We start from the raw sequence: 17,120 nt of genomic DNA, 5'->3' as shown, positions 1-17,120 counted from the left end.
AGGGAGGGAGAGAGAAAGGAGAGAGAGAGGTACTCCCTCCCCTAAAAAATACATCCTCCAGTCACCGCCTTAAAGACACAAATCCAGTAATATCTACCTTCAATCTTTCTGGTGAAGATTAAATGAGATCGTAAATAAAATGCTTGCCACAGTGCAAAGCACACACCAAACTCAACTGAACTGACCTGAAAGCACTCGCAGTAAACACGCAGTGAACTGTTGTTGTTATTATTATTAGTCACACTAAAAAAAACCATTAATTTAAATAATGAAAACAACATTATTCTTTACTTTCATAAGCACTGTCCAAATATAGTGGCTTAAACTACAGTAAGAAAAATAATTTTGTGGAGTTTTTTTAATTCTCTAATTAAAAAAAGAATTTCACTTACATAATTACAGCAAGAACTAGTTTGGTTAAGTACTGGGTTGGCCAAAACGTTCTTTTGGGTTTTTCCGTAACACCCAAACGAATTTTTTGGCCAACCGAATATAATAAGGTAAACCTTATAATATAATATAAGGTAAACCTTATCTAAATTGGCTATTAATATTGTCTGTAATCATTTAACCCCAGGTTAGCCTATAATGGTAGTTGTTGGTATGCTACTTCCTGGTTTTGTCAGTCATTAAGATTTTAAGTCATTCTAATACAACTGCCAAAATTTAAGTTATGAGAAAGACAGCAAGTTCATATATATTTAACTACTTTTTACACAAAGTCACAGCCTAGTAAAACAAAGCTAAATTGGGTAAGCAGATATGTTTCCCGTGAATCATACAAGTTTGTTAATAATTTTAATTAATTTTAATTGATTGCCAAATTTTTATATCCTTTTAAAACCCAGATTTTCAGCTTCCCATGAAAAAAACAGAACCTGGCGACACAGACTGAGGATCTTAATAAAATCAGCTAGAGTGGATAGCATGGGCACCCTCACCCTGCCCGACCTTTTCAGATGGCCATCAACTCAAGCCTATCCCCTTTCACCTTCCAAATTTTCTTCCTGGCCTTTGTCAATATTTGAATCTCCAACTTCTGATGTACACATTTTGACTTATATTTCTAACCTGGAGTTTCGGAAGAATTGGACAGTGGAGCAGATGCTTCAGCTAAGGCAGCTAACGTAGCTAATACTGACGTAGAGGAGTTTCCAAACTGAACAGCAGACACACCCGTTTCATCTACAAGAAAGGAGAAAACAGGTTTGAATCTTTAAGGAATTTAATCTAGGGCATTTTTCTGACAAACTACTTTACTTTATTCAACTGTTAAATGAAGCTTAGATAATATTAGTTTTGGGAAAACAAGCTTGGATAGCATTAGCTTTTGAAAGGTCATATTGTAAGTATGTTTTGCAGTATCACCTTTCTTTAGATTATTTTTCTCATAAAAGTTTGATTTTTGCCAATTATAAGAAAGAAAACCAAGGTGGCTAATATAATCTTACCCTTATTCTCCAACAGTCCTTTCTTAAAAGGATGTATACCTACTAAAGCATAAAATCCCAATAGCTATCCTATATGCATCTCAATACCTGTTGCCTTGGATGAATTTTCTGAAGATACCAGACCTGTTAGGTTCACCACCCCTCCAGGTCCAATGATAAACTGTGGTGTTGCAGCATGTATCGTCACAGTGTCGGGACTCTCTGGGTTTGTGTTGATTTGGTTCTGCATAGCAATCTAGGCAACAAATTACCAGAGCTGTTTTTCAGAATTACAATCAGAACATACAGCACAGACTTTTAATATCATACAAACACAAATATAAAGGAACATTCTGTAATCCAAGAATTATATAATACAAATGGAAAGCTTTGTTTATGGTCTATTGAAAGTACAGAAGTAAATCATAGGTATGGATTTATATCCTAAGTTTCCTGATTAGATAAAGCAGCAAAAATCCCATGTGAGGAGAAATTAGTATCTGAGAGACTTTTACAGAACACAGTTGAGGGAACTCCCTGGTGGGCCAGTGTTTAGGACTCTGTGCTTTCAATGCTAAGGGTGTAGGTTCAGCTCTTGGCTAGGGAACTAAGATCTTACAAGCTGTGCGGAGGGGAAAGGAAAAAAAAAAAAATAATATATATATATATATACACACACATGTATGTATTACAACTGAAAGATATTCTGCTGCCCTGTAGTTAGAGAAAACAAATTATTTAAATCAAAATTATGTTCTCTACTATGTTTGGCAATATATAACACTACCTATATAAAGCACATCCTTCCCAATTGTTCTCCATCCTCAATTCTAGGCCCCAAACTGCAGTCAGAAGAAAAAAAAATTGAAAGAAGCACAGCATGTGTTTATTTCCCTGAATATACAACATATTTTAAGTAACTAGGTGAAGTTCAATAGACTCATAGGGTCTTACAGAAGAGTTCTACTGGGAAGAAGAACAAGAAGCAATAAGTAAATAAGATAATTTACATCAATATTGTCTAGCTAAAGAAAAGAGACGTAATGCTGGTTATTAGGAAAACTTGTCCAAAAGCCATAAATAACTGTGTTCATAAACAGACTTTTTTGAGGATGGTGAAAAAATAAACCGATCAGAATGATGAAGACTACCATTACTCACCAAGGGGACATTATTATGGTTACTTAAAAAAAACTTCAGTGGGAGGACAACAGAGTTGAAAAATGATATGGTATCCAAACATGCAATAAAATAATTAATAGAATAAAATGTCTAGAAGGGAATTCAGAACCTTAAAAACACCGAAACTCATCAGTTTATCTAATCTTCTAATGTTACATGCAAAGACTATGGTCTTATAATTAGGAAAATAAACAGTAATGAACAAAAAGGAAGTGAAAGAGGAATAGGTCTGTCCAAAATAATGTCCAAAATGAAAAACTATAAGCTAAATAATACCCTGAGGAAACCAGGGTCGAAAAAGAAAAATCTATCCTGTTGTACATTGCAACATTATTTTCAATAGCTAGAACATGGAAGCAAGCTAGATGCCCATCGACAGATGAATGGATAAAGAAGTTGTGGTACATATACACAATGGAATATCACTCAGCCATAAAAAGGAACACATTTGAGTCAGTTCTGATAAGGTGGATGAACCTAGAACCTATTATACAGAGTGAAGTGAGTCAGAAAGAGAAAGATAAATATCGTATTCTAACACACATATATGGAATCTAAAAAAATGGTTCTGAAGAATTTATTTACTGGGCAGCAATGGAGAAACAGACATAGAGAATAGACTTATGGACATGGGGAGAGGGGAAGAGAGGGTGAGATGTATGGAAAGAGTAACGTGGAAACTTACATTACCATATGTAAAATAGATTCCCAATGGGAATTTGCTGTATGGCTCAGGAAACTCAAACAGGGGCTCTGTGTCAACCCAGAGGGATGGGATGGGGAGGGAGATGGGAAGGAGGCTCAAAAGGGAGGGGATATATGTATACCTATGGCTGATTCATGTTGAGGTTGGACAGAAAACAACAAAATTCTGTAAAGCAACTATACTTCAATTAAAAAATAAATTAAAAAAAAACCTATAAGCTAAATAGTTAAATCATTCATATGACAGAGATCTTTATTATTTTCTATTTTAAGTTAAAGCCAAAAGTTACCTGTAGTATCTCTGCTAAATCTTCATTTCCATTGTCTATTGAAATATCAAATGCAGTTTTACAAAATTTACTTTGCGTGTGTACATCAGCACCATATTTGATTAAAAGTTCCACCACCTCTTGATGATTGTGTTCCGTGGCCCAATGTAAAGCTGTCATCTTCAACATATCCTTTGCATTAACATCAGCACCATGCTATAAAAATATTTCAAAATAAGAAATTTCTAAAATATGAAATATAAAAAAATCCTGATATGAAAATACTAACCATTGTGCTTTAAACCAAGAATTTGTTACTAACATGATCAACTCTTATTTCTGTGTGCTGAATAATCCATGTTCCCAGAATCACCATACATTTGTTACTTAGTCAGTTTCCTATCATGCTGGCTTTCCCAACTGCCTTCTTTCTAATTTCTCAGGAATACAGCAATTATTGTTTCAGCCACCCAGTCATGAGCATGAAGGGCTAAATGGCATAAGGAGTGAAGGAAAACCATATGGCTTCCTCCAAAACCCTCCAGCCCCTTATTTACACAAAAATATCCTTTGCTTTCAAAACCAGTGCAATATAATGAATTAATAGGGATCTTTCTAGAGGTACACTATTCATAATGGTAGTCACTAGACATATGTAGTCTGAATACAGATGTTGTGTATATAAATACACAGGAATTCAAAGACATCACACCAAAAAAAGGATGTAAAACATCTCAGTAATAATTTTATACTGATTCATATTGAAATAATTTTTTATATATACTGAATTAAATAAAATATAATATGAAAAACTTTTTTTTACTTTTTAAATGTAGCTAACAGAAAATCTAGAATTACATATGATTTGTATTTATGGCTTACACTGTATATTTTTTAGATAAGTTGATCTAGAGGCTAGAATAAAAAAGATTAAGAATATCTACATCTAAAAAAAGAAAAAAGAATATCTACATCTAACACTCTCTGTTTCAGAATTTTCTCTTTGGCGTTTAGATGATTAAAGAAAAAGCCCTGTCCATACTAGTTTGTTTGTTAATTATCCAAACTAACATTCCCTTCAATGTACATTTAAAATGTGTTGAGTAAGACAAAGTTATGGGTCGCTGATAGCAAAGACCAAGATCTAAGAAATAAACTGTCTGACTTAACTAAAAACATACATACAAAGTTTTTCCCCCCACAAAATAAAACTTTAAGATAATTTTCATTTAAATGAATGGTTACACACAAAAAGTGAGATAACAGGCATAGAAAAGGCAGACATTCAATCAAACTGAGACAGGCTGGGACCTGAGACCCTTTGCTGCAGTGCCTACACCTGGACAAATATCTCCTCTAGCAACAGAATACAGAGAAACCATGGGGACTAAAAATAACTGCATGTGCGATTGGGGCAAATTATGAACATTAAATACAAAACGACCAAAATCCCAACTGCCACTTCTGAGGTGTTAGGAGCAAAAGCTGGGTACTATACACAGCTCCACCAAGGGGGAGGGCAGTCCACTCAAGCAACCCCTCCTACCTAATGGCTGGACTGGCCCCTACCCTCACCCTATTTAAGGGACCAGCTTCTCCCTCCTCAAAGAATGAGCAAGAGAACCTGTTACCTATTTTCACTCCCTCATGCTGAAGCACAAGTCTCTAAAAAGCCCTGCCTGAATTTCTTTTTCTTTTTTTTTTTCCTGCCTGAATTTCTTGTCTGGTCTCTTACTAACTTCTATTGATTAAGGAGTCCAAGGACCCTGGCCAGTAACAAAACTAGTTCCCTTCTCCCTCTTACAAAACCACTATGGTTTTATAAACCTTTGTGGGCTGACTTTCAAAAGCAGAGTAGAAAAAGAGAACACATACCTTAAGCAAAACTTCCACTATGCTGGCGTGGCCCTCAGAGGCGGCCATATGCAATGGCGTTCGGTCCACTTTGGTTCTGGCATCTCTACTTACACCAGCTCGGAGTAGTACTTCTGTGGTGGAATAATGTCCATACTGTGCTGCCAGATGAAGTGGAGAAGTTCCCAGCTACACCACAAGAAAAAAAAAAAAAACCCACACGTATAGTCATTTTTAAATATAATTCTATTTCTACCTTATATTTTATATATTGTGTCCACAGAGCAAGCAGATTATCTTTTTATCAAATGTTAACAACAGTAACTCAAAACTGAAAAGGAGTAATTTTTGCTGATCACAGTCTCTTCAAAGGAACCTTCAAGAAGTCCCATTCGTTTCTCAGTGAGGAAGAAAAGTCAATATTTTATTTAATTCAAACGTGCTGTATTTTTTTATCAGATAAATAGTCTAAACAAAATTAATTTCATCAGAAATTAGAGTTTGAGAAATTTTTGAGTACTAGGATGTTTTCCCTATACTACTCACACAAAACTTCTTTTCATCTATGAAACTCATATCAAATAAATGCTAGTGTGTATTTTTACATTAAACTGTTTCATAGGAATTACAGCACCTCAGTAATCTTTTTAAAGGAGTTCATACAGTCATTTTTCAAGGGAAAAATCTAATCTGAGGTGCACTGCCAAAGGTGAGTTAAGACAGATCCAAAATTCACAGCAGAAACTAACACAACACTGTAAATCAACTATTCAGTTCAGTTCAGTCGCTCAGTCATGTCCGGCTCTTTGCGACGCCATGAACTGCAGCACGCCAGGCCTCCCTGTCCATCACCAACTATATGTGCCAATAAAAATTTTTTAAAAAAGAACCAAAACAGAGCCCAGTTCTCCTGAAATTGATTCCATGTGGCCCAGTCACTACATTAACACAACATTCATACAGGGGAAATACATACTAATATGTGAAGAAGAGCTTTATCAGAGGTATAATTTTTAACAGGTCAAAATTAGAATTATATTATATCCCAAGCATTTAGAAGCACAGAAAGTCCCTACAACTCTATGATTATCAAGGCATTCATTTTAAAGAACCAAGACAGTTCACTAGAACACGTGATTTGCTAACACCACTACAGGCTTCTGTTTCCATAGCAAGCACTATTCTAAGGCCTTTACACTTATTATCTCATTTAATCTCCTTATAACATAGGTACTATTACTATCCTCATTTGGCAGTAAAAGAAACTAAGCACAAAGAGGTTATTAATATGCCTGAAGTCACACAGCAAGAGTCATAATACAAAGCTAGGCATGTGCTCTGAATACATGGTAAAAATGGAAATCACCTACCCTTGGAATACTTATTTTAGTACTATTAAAAGCCTTGTATTTTTAAGGGATGTTCATTCCAGCAGATCAAAGAAGATTCTTAAACAGTCCTTTCTTTCTCCATATTCTATTCTGTTTCTTAAACTGGCCCTTTCTATACTCTTATATTCTAATATTTAATAAGTATCTCAGCAGCCCCATTTAGCAGCCATGAGCTCTACTTAGTATGCTATAAGGTTTATTTTTTCTTCTTGAGACCTTACCTTTTTGGTTGATGATACAAAAAATACATATATATATTCATACATATATGTAGTTTAAAGGGAAAAAATAAGGTAAACACCATCACAGTCTAGAAATAAAACATTACCAAAATTTAAAATCTTTCTACATGCCACTCCCTAAAAAACCCTTCCCTTAATCCCTGAAGTTGGGATAAACGTTGTTTTACTTTGCTTTTTTTATTATTACTATATATCTCTAAGTAATATACTTTGGTTCTGCCTGCTGAGCTTTACTTAAATAGAATCACATTTCATGTATTTCCCTGAGACTTGCCTTCTTTTGCATAACATCCTAAGATTCACCCATGTTGATGAATTTAAGTGTGGTTCACTTATTTTCTATGCTTTGTAACTTTCTACCAAGTGAATAAGCCACAATTAATTTAACCAATCTATTCTGAACATTAAAATTTCTAGTTTTTTGTTATTATGAATAATGCTGCTACTAAAAATAGTCTTACACATGTCTCAAGTTTATTAACAAGAGTTTCCTTTGGGAATATTCTTTGAAGTTCAATAGCTATTCCTTAGGGCAGGTACATATTCAGACTTACAAGATACTGCCAAATTGTCCTCCAAAATGTTTGTATCAATATATGAATCTCCTCACCAATAGCTGGTACTGCCAGACTTCTTAATTTTGTTTTTGCTAATCTGGTGAATATGCAATAGTATTTCATGATTTTACTTTGCATTTGCCCAATTTTAATGTACCTGAGCATCTTTTCATGTTTATTGATCATTTAAACTTTCACTTTAGTAAAGTACCATATCAAGCTATTTGCCCTATCTCCTTTGTCATTACTGTCATGGGAATTTCTATGTATTATTGACAATTTTTCTTAAGGTTTTTGGGTGTTTTTTCAAGGTTTTTTTTTTTAATGGAAGTATAACTGATTTACAGTATTATATTAGTTTCAGGTATATAGCCTAGTGATTCAGTATTTCTATAGATTATACTTCATTAAAAGTTATTATAAAATAATGGCTACAATTCCCTGTGTTATACAATATATCTTTGTTGCATATCTATTTTATACATAGTTTGTATCTCTTAATCCTATATCCTATTTTGTCCCTCCTGGCTTCTCTCTCCCTACTAGTTTGTTTTCTATATCTGTGAGTCCAGTTTCTATTTTGCTATATATATTTATAGATTCCACAAACAAGTGGGATCATACAGTATTTGTCTTTCTCTAACTTACATTGCTACAAATGGCAGAATCTCATTCTTTTATAGCTGAGTAATATTCCACATCTTCTGTATCCATTTTTGTGTTGGTAGACACTTAGATTTCTTTTATATCTTGGCTATTACAAATAGCACTGCTATGAACATTGGGGTACATGCAGCTCTTCAAATTGAGAGTTTTCATTTTTTCCAGATAAGATACCCAGGAGTGGAACTGCTAGATCACACTAGCAGTATGATACTAGTGGAACTGCTAGATAGTTCTATTTTTAATTCTTTGTGGAACCTCCACACCATTTTCCATAGTGACTGCACCAGTTTACTTCCCCATCAACAGTGCATAAGAATTTCCTTTTCTCCACATTCTAGCCAATATTTATGTGAAGATTTTTTTGATGACAGCCATTCTAATAGGTGTGAGGCGATACCTCATTGGTGTTTCGAAGGCTTTTTGTCTTGATGTATTACAGGATCACAATGATGTGTCTAGATGTGTACTGATTGTTTTTATTGATCCTGCTGGAGATTTACTGGGTTACTTGAATCTGTGAGCTACCATCTTTCACCAGTCTTGGGAAATCTAAACCATTATCTTTTAAAAATAATTTCATCCCTATTCTCACTCTCCTTGTAGATTTATGATCAGATATATGTTAGACTTTCTCACACACTAGCCTTCAGGACTCCTGACATCATTCATATTTTCTATTCTTCTCTGTGCTGCACTGTGGATGATTTTTATTTACTAATTTTCTCTTCAGCTGCTCCTCATCTGTTGTTAAAATTTTATCTACAGTCCTTATAAGTCTGCTTAATGCTATCAGTTGTTCCAGTGGGTTATTATCCAAGTTGCTTTGTGTCCCTGTGTCTTCAATTATTTCCGACCATTCATTTTTCGTGGAATTTAATTTGTGGATATAAAGTCTGGGATGAAGTAGGTCCCTCCAAAAAGGATGTTCATTTGCTCATGTCAGAGACCTGGGGAAACTTCTAGTCCAAAGATCACTTTAAATTCATTTTTCACTTCATGGTTTTGCAGAATATATAAGTATTTATTAGTTAAGGCCACAAATGTTTGACTCCAAATTCACATCAACAAAAATTTTCCTCTCTCCATTTGATACTTAGATCAGGCCGGTTGATTTGTCTTGCAGTATCCAACAGGGGCAAGGGCAGGCAGGAGGAAGGAAGGGTATTTCTGGTTCACCCTTACCATGAAGGTACATCTCTCTGGGATTCCAGTATTATGGGGAAAGTATCTCTATAAGACTTCTCTGTGTGAGCAGTCTCAGGTCTTCCTCTAAAGTCACCTATGCCAGGGAGGTGGGAAAACCAACAAGCAAACAGACGTACTGAGTCGGTAAATGTTCTAAGTGTGAAATTTCTCTGGCTCTGGCCTTCGCCTGGTTTTTCAGGTTGATAATCCCTGTCTAACTCATTGGTGGACTAACAATTTTTTTTTTTTAATATTCAGTCAAAAAATCTTTATCTTTTAAAGACAGGTGCTGAAATCTATGGATGAAACAAAATGGTTCCTGAAATTTACTTTAAAATAATACAAAATAAAGAAAGTAAATGGGACTACAGAGAAAACAAGACTCATCTGATTTGATAATTTTTGAAGGGTATGCAGGGGTTAATGTGTTTGAAATTTTCCATAATAAAAAAATTTGTTCTGAATAAAAAATAAAAAAGAACATGGAACAAGTAAGCTAAAAACAACAAAATCAAAACTCTGGAATTTTTAGTCATTACCAGTGGGAGAATTAATCCAGATTCTTAACCCTCCATACTACCAAGAACATCCCTTTTGATTTACCTGCAGAATTGAATAGTTAAGGTTTTTATCTTCTTCACAATTGCCTTCTATAATTACTAAGAACTCCTTCCCATATCTTTCTTCCTTCTGGGTCATGTTTGTAATAGTTTCACAAGTATCAATTGAAATGCAAACACTTTTACTTTTTAGAATCAATTATAACATTAACACCAAATTTGTTTTTTCTGAATTATAAATTCTATCTATGCTATTTATAAGGCCTTTAAATTAAATCTCAAGCAGCTACCTTTTACATTCATCCTACATTACTGAAATGCATAATTTAAGGAAAAATCCATGGTTGGACAGAATATTTAGATAAGGTTGTCCAATATGTTTTTAAAAAAACTATATAAAAAAAAGCTGTAAGTCTAAAACTGCAAACAAATTTGCAGAGAAAAAAATTACTTTTCACCATTTATAAACACAATACTGACTAAACTTTTCACTGGAAAAACAAAAAGTGAGAACAAGAAGAAAGAAAAAAAAACCCACAACGTTAAAATCATTCTTTACCCAGTCTGTAGTAAAAGGAGCTCCATTAGCCATCAAAATACGAACTTCATCATCTTGACCTGCTCGTGCCGCTTCTAAAAGCTTCTTTCCCAAATCTACCAGGGACATCTAAACAAAACACAGGTGAATTTAACATCTCCATTTATATATTATGACATGACTTCTTTCCCCTTCTATCTTTATTAATAAGTCATTTCTCAATTATCTCTTTAAAAGGTTGTGATATAGTTAATCTGAAACTACAGATCACACAAAAGTAATTTTTATTTGAACTTTGGAAGCAGATTTTTCTTTCTTATTAAATTTTTACCTAGGGTAATAAAATTAGTTTGAATTCTCTGAACATAGCTAGTAAAAAAAAAAAAAATAGTAGAAGAGGTAAGAGGTAGAGAAAGCTTGTCTAGAATGTAAAACTAGCAACAAACTGTTTTCACAAGAGGAGCTGCAGCAATAAAATTAGCTCGCAAATATAAACATAAATAAAGTAAATACATTACCCTCTTTAACTGGTAAAAATTTAAAATAAATCTATCATAATTTTCTTTTGTAAATGTGCTCAGAACTTGAAAATAAGTATTTTCAATCCTTGTACAGGGATTTGCATGTATGTTCTTTCAGAAAAGGCACAATTTACATTTAATGACAATAAGGAAAAGAGAGTCTAACAGTATTATCAATAGAGTATGTGTCTCACTAAGCATCTATAAAGTAAGTATGCCCTGTAACTGAAATCCTGAATACAAGATATACAAGGTATCTGAAAAAAACTAACGTCACAGTCTAGGGAGTGGGTGGGTGTGTGTATTGTCTTGAATAAGAAATACTGAAATATCTGTTGGGGAAAGAGCATAACAGGAATACGTAGGGAAAGAAAGATTTTTAAAGCATCAGAAATGCTCGAATCCAAGGGAGAAGAAAGTTCCCAAATCCAGAAAGACTATTCAATGATGTTATATGTATCCACAGGAAAGGCAACAGGTAGAATACGAAGGTTGTATGGAAGGGAAGATAGACAACACCTTAAATTTACACAAGAAACATGACTGGCGCATGAATTTGTCTCAAAAAGTGAATACTGTTTGAGTTGAGGGGAAATAAATTATAAGAGAGGAGTGTCAGGTTGATTAGTGTATCCCAGTCTGCTATGAACAAGTATTATCTAGGAAGAGGGGAAAGGCGTATGTGTTGAGAAGGATGTCGACAGAGCTCAGAGAGGTTATTTATACCAGAAAGGAACAGAATGCATCACACATAGAGGTGTTAGGAAATCTAAAAGGGCTGGTTAAAAAATGTCCCCAAAAGAACATGTTTGTGCTTAAATTATTCTATTTTTTAGTAGATTTCATAACACAGAAATACCAAACAGAAAGAGTAACCAGGAATAGATGTTAATACTGGGTGACTAGGTGAGATGCTTATGTCCAAAACAGGCATTTGTCACTAGACAGGAAAGAATTTCTTATAGCTGTTCAATCTGTAAGAATACAAATAATTCATAATATAACCTACGTGAAAAATAAGAAAAACAACCATATGCTCTTGTGGATTTTATGGGTGGGGGGGTTTATATGCCTTTTTGTGACACAACATTTTCACTCTTGAGTTTCTGATATTCTTTTCTTTTTCCTCCCATTCTCTTATTCATACCTTGCTGTAGTCACCAGAACCCAAAATATTCCATTATCCCACTAAAAGTACTAAAATCAAAAGAGGTTATTGTTCTTCAATGAAGAATTTTTCCTAGGGAATATGTACCAGCTGGATGTGAATTAACATCATATTCACTAGGCAAAGAATCTACAATAATAATGTCCTACACTAAAGGCTGCTGCTGCTGCTAAGTCGCTTCAGTCGTGTCTGACTCTGTGCAACTCCATAGACGGCAGCCCACCAGGCTCCGCCGTCCCTGGGATTCTCCAGGCAAGAACACTTGAATGGGTCGCCATTTCTTTCTCCAATGCACGTAAGTGAAAAGGGAAAATGAAGTCGCTCAGTCGTGTCCGACTCTTCGTGAACCCATGGACTGCAGCCTACCAGGCTCCTCCATCCATGGGATTTTCCAGGCAAGAGTACTGGAGTGGATAAGGTAAAAAAGAAAGACCCCTGTTCTACAGAGGCAGAGCAAAATCTAAACTGGCCATACTAACAAAGATAGTAATGGATGACCAAAATTTCATATTAACCTGCTTTTACAATGAAATAAGTCTTTCCCCCAAATATGCATTTTAAAATATGTCTTCAGTTCAGTTCAGTCACTCAGTCGTGTCCGACTCTTTGCAACCCCATGAATCGTTAAGCACACCAGGCCTCCCTGTCCATCACCAACTCCCCAAGTTCACTCAAACTCATGTCCATCGAGTCGGTGATACCATCCAGCCATCTCATCCTCTGTCGTCCCCTTCTTACATAGTAATAAATCAATCTGCATTCATTCAGCACACATACTGCCTGGTGGGTCCTTTGGCTATATGGAGGCATTTTAGGGATTACTTGGGAGGAAGGATGGGATGAATACTTAACCTTCATTTAAAGGGCAAGTGTCAGGGATACTAGAGGTCCAGCAATGCCGGGAACAATCCAGTATGGCAAACAACTGTCACATGTTGGCTGACTTTCAAAGGTCCCACTGAATATATCTAAAACTAGAAATAAATAATAAGTAAACACAATGTATTTTCCCACAGTATTAATGAATCCCAAATTTTCTAGAATGCAACAATTCATCTCTTTCATTCAGAACTTTAAGAGTTTTTCACCATTTTGGAAAATGATGTCACCAATGCCAATACCACTTGGGTACCTGAATCGCCAATATAATACTACACTGTAACCAGCTTTCACAGTTATTACATTCATAGTGATTCTATGTACAGGTACAAGCATTTCACTACCTTCTGCTTCATCTAGTGCAATCTGCTCCAGTACTTACATATTAAAATACACATATTATTATAAATTGCTTTTCTTCTACTTCCCTTTATATTGAAATTAGGGAGATACAATGATTTTTAAGTTGTACAGATAATATTAACTATAGCTTTCATTTCAAGCTAGGAGAGTATGCAAAATAAAATATTTATTATAAAAGCAAAACTAATGAATATAATAAGATTGAAAAATCAACAGAAGAACATACATGTGAGATCAAATAAGACCAAAGTCAAAGATGCTCTAATTTTCTTGTCAAGATAGTAAAAGTTAGGATGATAAAAATACTAAAATATAGCAATTTCACTCATACTTCTCACCAGACAGGAACCATGAACACTACAGTAGAATAATCGACCCTTAGAGGAGCTCAATTTTGTTAGGACAACAAAATTGACCAAGGGGACCATAGCTCCACATCAAGCCATCAGTTTACTTACTTCATTATCTATATATTAAATCCTCAGAGATAAAGACTTAGATTTATATAAAATCACTTAAAGACTTAGCAGAAAAGATTGCTTTTTTGCTTTAGCAAAGTGGCAAATATCTTTCCCACAAGCAAATGGAGAAGCCTAATTCAATTCAATAAATTTTAATGAAGGTTTAAAATATTTACTGAAAATATATTATGTGTATGGTACTGAATGCCACTTAGTTTAAAACTCTCTTCTTCTTGAGAAGAAAACACAACAAAACCCACTGCAAAAAACTCCCTCTTGAATTTCTTTACTATTTCTAAAACAGCTTATCATAATCTGATATAAACCATTTTTAAAATCCAATTAAAATGTATGTTAATAAAATCTATAGAAGAACTTCAAAGTGTCTATGAACTAGCTACTTTTGCTCCAAAGTACCTGCTGAGAGGGCCATCTAGTGGTAACAGAACTTACTACCAGTAATTAATTTGAAAAGTCTTTTTTGTTTTGAATTTCTGTAATTCACAGTTCAGCAGTAGCCACAGGACTGGAAAAGGTCAGTTTTCATTCCAAACCCAAAGAAAGGCAATGTCAAAGAATATTCAAACTACCACACAATTGCACTCATCTTACACGCTAGCAAAGTAATGCTCAAAATTCTACAAGCTAGACTTCAACAGAAAGTGAACCAGGAACGTCCAGATGTTCAAGCTGGATTTAGAAAAGGCACAGAAACCAGAGATCAAATTGCCAACATCCATTTGATCATAGAAAAAGCAAGAGAATTTCAGAAAAACATCTATTTCTGCTTCACTGACTACACTAAAGCCTTTGTGAGTATCACAACAAACTGGAATATTCTTCAAGAGACAGGAATGTCAGACCACCTTACCTGCCACCTGAGAAACCTGTATACAGGTCAAGAAATAACAGTTAGAACCAGACATGGAACAAGAGACTGGCTCCAAATTGGGAAAGGAGTACATCAAGGCTGTATATTGTCACCCTGCTTATTTAACTTATATGCAGGGTACATCATGTGAAATGCCAAGGTGGATGAAGCACAAGCTGGAATCAAGATTGCCGGGAGAAATATCAATAACCTCAGATATGCAGATGACACCACCCTTATGGCAGAAAGCAAACAGGAACTAAAGAGCCTCTTGATGAAAGTGAAAGAGCAGAGTGGAAAAGCTGGTGTAAAACTCAACATTCAAAAAACACAGATTATAGCATCCGGTCCCATCACTTCATGGCAAACAGATGGGGAAACAATGGAAACTGTGACAAACAATTTTCCTGACCTCCAAAATCACTGCAGATGGTGACTGCAGCCATAAAATTAAAAGATGCTTGCTCCTTCAAGGAAAAGCTATGAACAACCTAGACAGTATAGTAAAAACCTGAGACATTACTTTGCCAACAAAGGTCCATCTAGTCAAAGCTATGGTTTTTCCAGTTGTCATGTATGGATGTGAGAGTTGGACCATAAAGAAAGCTGAGCGCTGAAGAATTGATGCTTTTGAACTGTGATGTGGAGAAGACTCTTAAGAGCCCCTTGGACTGCAAGGAGATCAAACCAGTCCATCCTAAAGGAAATCAGTCCTGCCTATTCATTGGACTGATGAAGGACTGATGCTGAAGCTGAAACTCCAATACTTTGGCCACCTGATGTGAAGAACTGACTCATTTGAAAAGACCTGATGCTGGGAAAGATTGAAGACAGGAGAAGGGGACGACAGAAGATGAGATGGTTGGATGGTATCACTGACTCAACTGACATGAGTTTGAGTTGGCTCCAGGAGTTAGTGATGGACAGAGAAACCTGGCGTGCTTGCTATGTAGTCCATGGGGTCGCAAAGAGTTGGACACGACTGAGCGACTGAACTGAGAGTTCTTACGGAGAGTGGAGGTGCTGCTATGGCTTTCAGTGGGGCTGGCATGACCGCTGCAGCCTCAGCAAATGAAGCTCCCCAAATTCCAGACAACATTGGGAGACTGGCTTCAGGGCGTCTACTGCTTTGGAACCGACAGGAATGACTTCCAGAGGAACGTGATTCTCAATTTGGGACTCTTTGCTGCAAGAGTATGGCTGGCCAGAAATTTGAGTGACATTGACCTAATGGCACCTCAGCCTGGGTCTAGCTGTGAAGACGCATAGAACCCCTGTGTGGTACTCGATCCTTCCAAAAACAGCCTCCAATCTGTGACCATCACAAGACTTGCCCTGATGGTGGCCGAAGTTTGATTCAGATGGCACCTTCCCTGCCCTGCCTGACTTCCTTTCTTTGCTGAGTCTGCTCATGTCACCCTTCTCTGGTCAGCATGCAGGCTTCAGCTCAAGTGTTGTCTTCTGTAAAATGCTGTACATAGATCCTAAGTTTCTGCAGGGGATGACCTTTGCTCTTATCCTGAGGAATAATCTAATGGTATTTTAACAAATAAAGCATGTACACAAAAATGATGCTGGGAAAGATTGAAGGCAGGAGGAGAAGGGGATGACAGAGGATGAGATGGTTGGATGGCATCACCGACTTGATGGACATTGAGTCTGAGCAAGCTCCAGGAGTTGATGATGGACAGGGAAGTCTGGCGTGCTGCAATCCATGGGGTCACAAAGAGGCGGAAACCACTGAGTGACTGAACTGAACTGAATTCATAGTTCAAAAAGCTATTGTGAGAATTCCAGCATTTACTGGACATGAAAACTCTCTATAAAATGGAAATATTAGTTCTATGTGAACTATTAACACTCAAAAAAGAAAATGAATTAAAACACTTAGAAAATGTAAGCCTACTATAATATACTTAATAATAAACTTTGTCTCATTCAAAATTTTAGAATAAAATGTGCAATATCACCCCATGCTCAATGAGTACAATTATAAACCCAATAAAATTCTTCTAGTTTTTCATCAAGAAATTTAACACTATGTGTATATCTAAAGCTTTTAAAATTTTCACACTTTGACCTGGTAATTCCACTCATAGAAATCACAAGAAAACTATTTGAAATATCAATGTATATATAGTAGTGTTATTTAAAATTGGAAAACACTGAAATGCCTTACTACAAATAGTTAAATTAATATATACCATAAAGGAATATTGTAGTCTTTATATTTTTTTACTTTTTTGGATAATTTTGAGCATATATAAAAATAGACACA

At 35.5% G+C, this 17,120-nt stretch overlaps 1 protein-coding gene and 1 pseudogene across 3 annotated transcripts in view; one reads left to right on the top strand and one right to left on the bottom strand.

Moving 5' to 3' along the window:
- The window catches only part of GABPB1 (GA binding protein transcription factor, beta subunit 1), a 34,251-nt gene extending 21,009 nt beyond the window's left edge, over positions 1 to 13,242 (bottom strand). For 2 of the 3 annotated variants that reach the window (XM_010839500.1, XM_010839502.1), the window contains exons 1-6: positions 13,121 to 13,242; positions 10,601 to 10,708; positions 5,462 to 5,629; positions 3,608 to 3,802; positions 1,539 to 1,686; positions 1,072 to 1,185 (exon numbers count right to left, since the gene is read on the bottom strand). In XM_010839500.1, coding sequence (XP_010837802.1) covers positions 1,072 to 1,185; positions 1,539 to 1,686; positions 3,608 to 3,802; positions 5,462 to 5,629; positions 10,601 to 10,708; positions 13,121 to 13,126 — 739 coding nt within the window. In that variant the 5' untranslated portion in view covers positions 13,127 to 13,242. The remainder of the gene's footprint in view (positions 1 to 1,071; positions 1,186 to 1,538; positions 1,687 to 3,607; positions 3,803 to 5,461; positions 5,630 to 10,600; positions 10,709 to 13,120) is intronic. The other variant, XM_010839501.1, reaches the window with a different exon arrangement.
- A 2,547-nt stretch (positions 13,243 to 15,789) lies between these two features.
- LOC104988248 lies at positions 15,790 to 16,470 on the top strand (annotated as a pseudogene).
- Positions 16,471 to 17,120: the final 650 nt, after the last annotated feature.

Source organism: Bison bison, unplaced genomic scaffold, assembly GCF_000754665.1.
Source record: "Bison bison bison isolate TAMUID 2011002044 unplaced genomic scaffold, Bison_UMD1.0 scf7180017864118, whole genome shotgun sequence".
NCBI classification, from domain to species: domain Eukaryota; kingdom Metazoa; phylum Chordata; class Mammalia; order Artiodactyla; family Bovidae; genus Bison; species Bison bison.
Note: the sequence above shows the minus strand (reverse complement) of the source record. Positions and strands in the feature narration are given on the sequence as shown.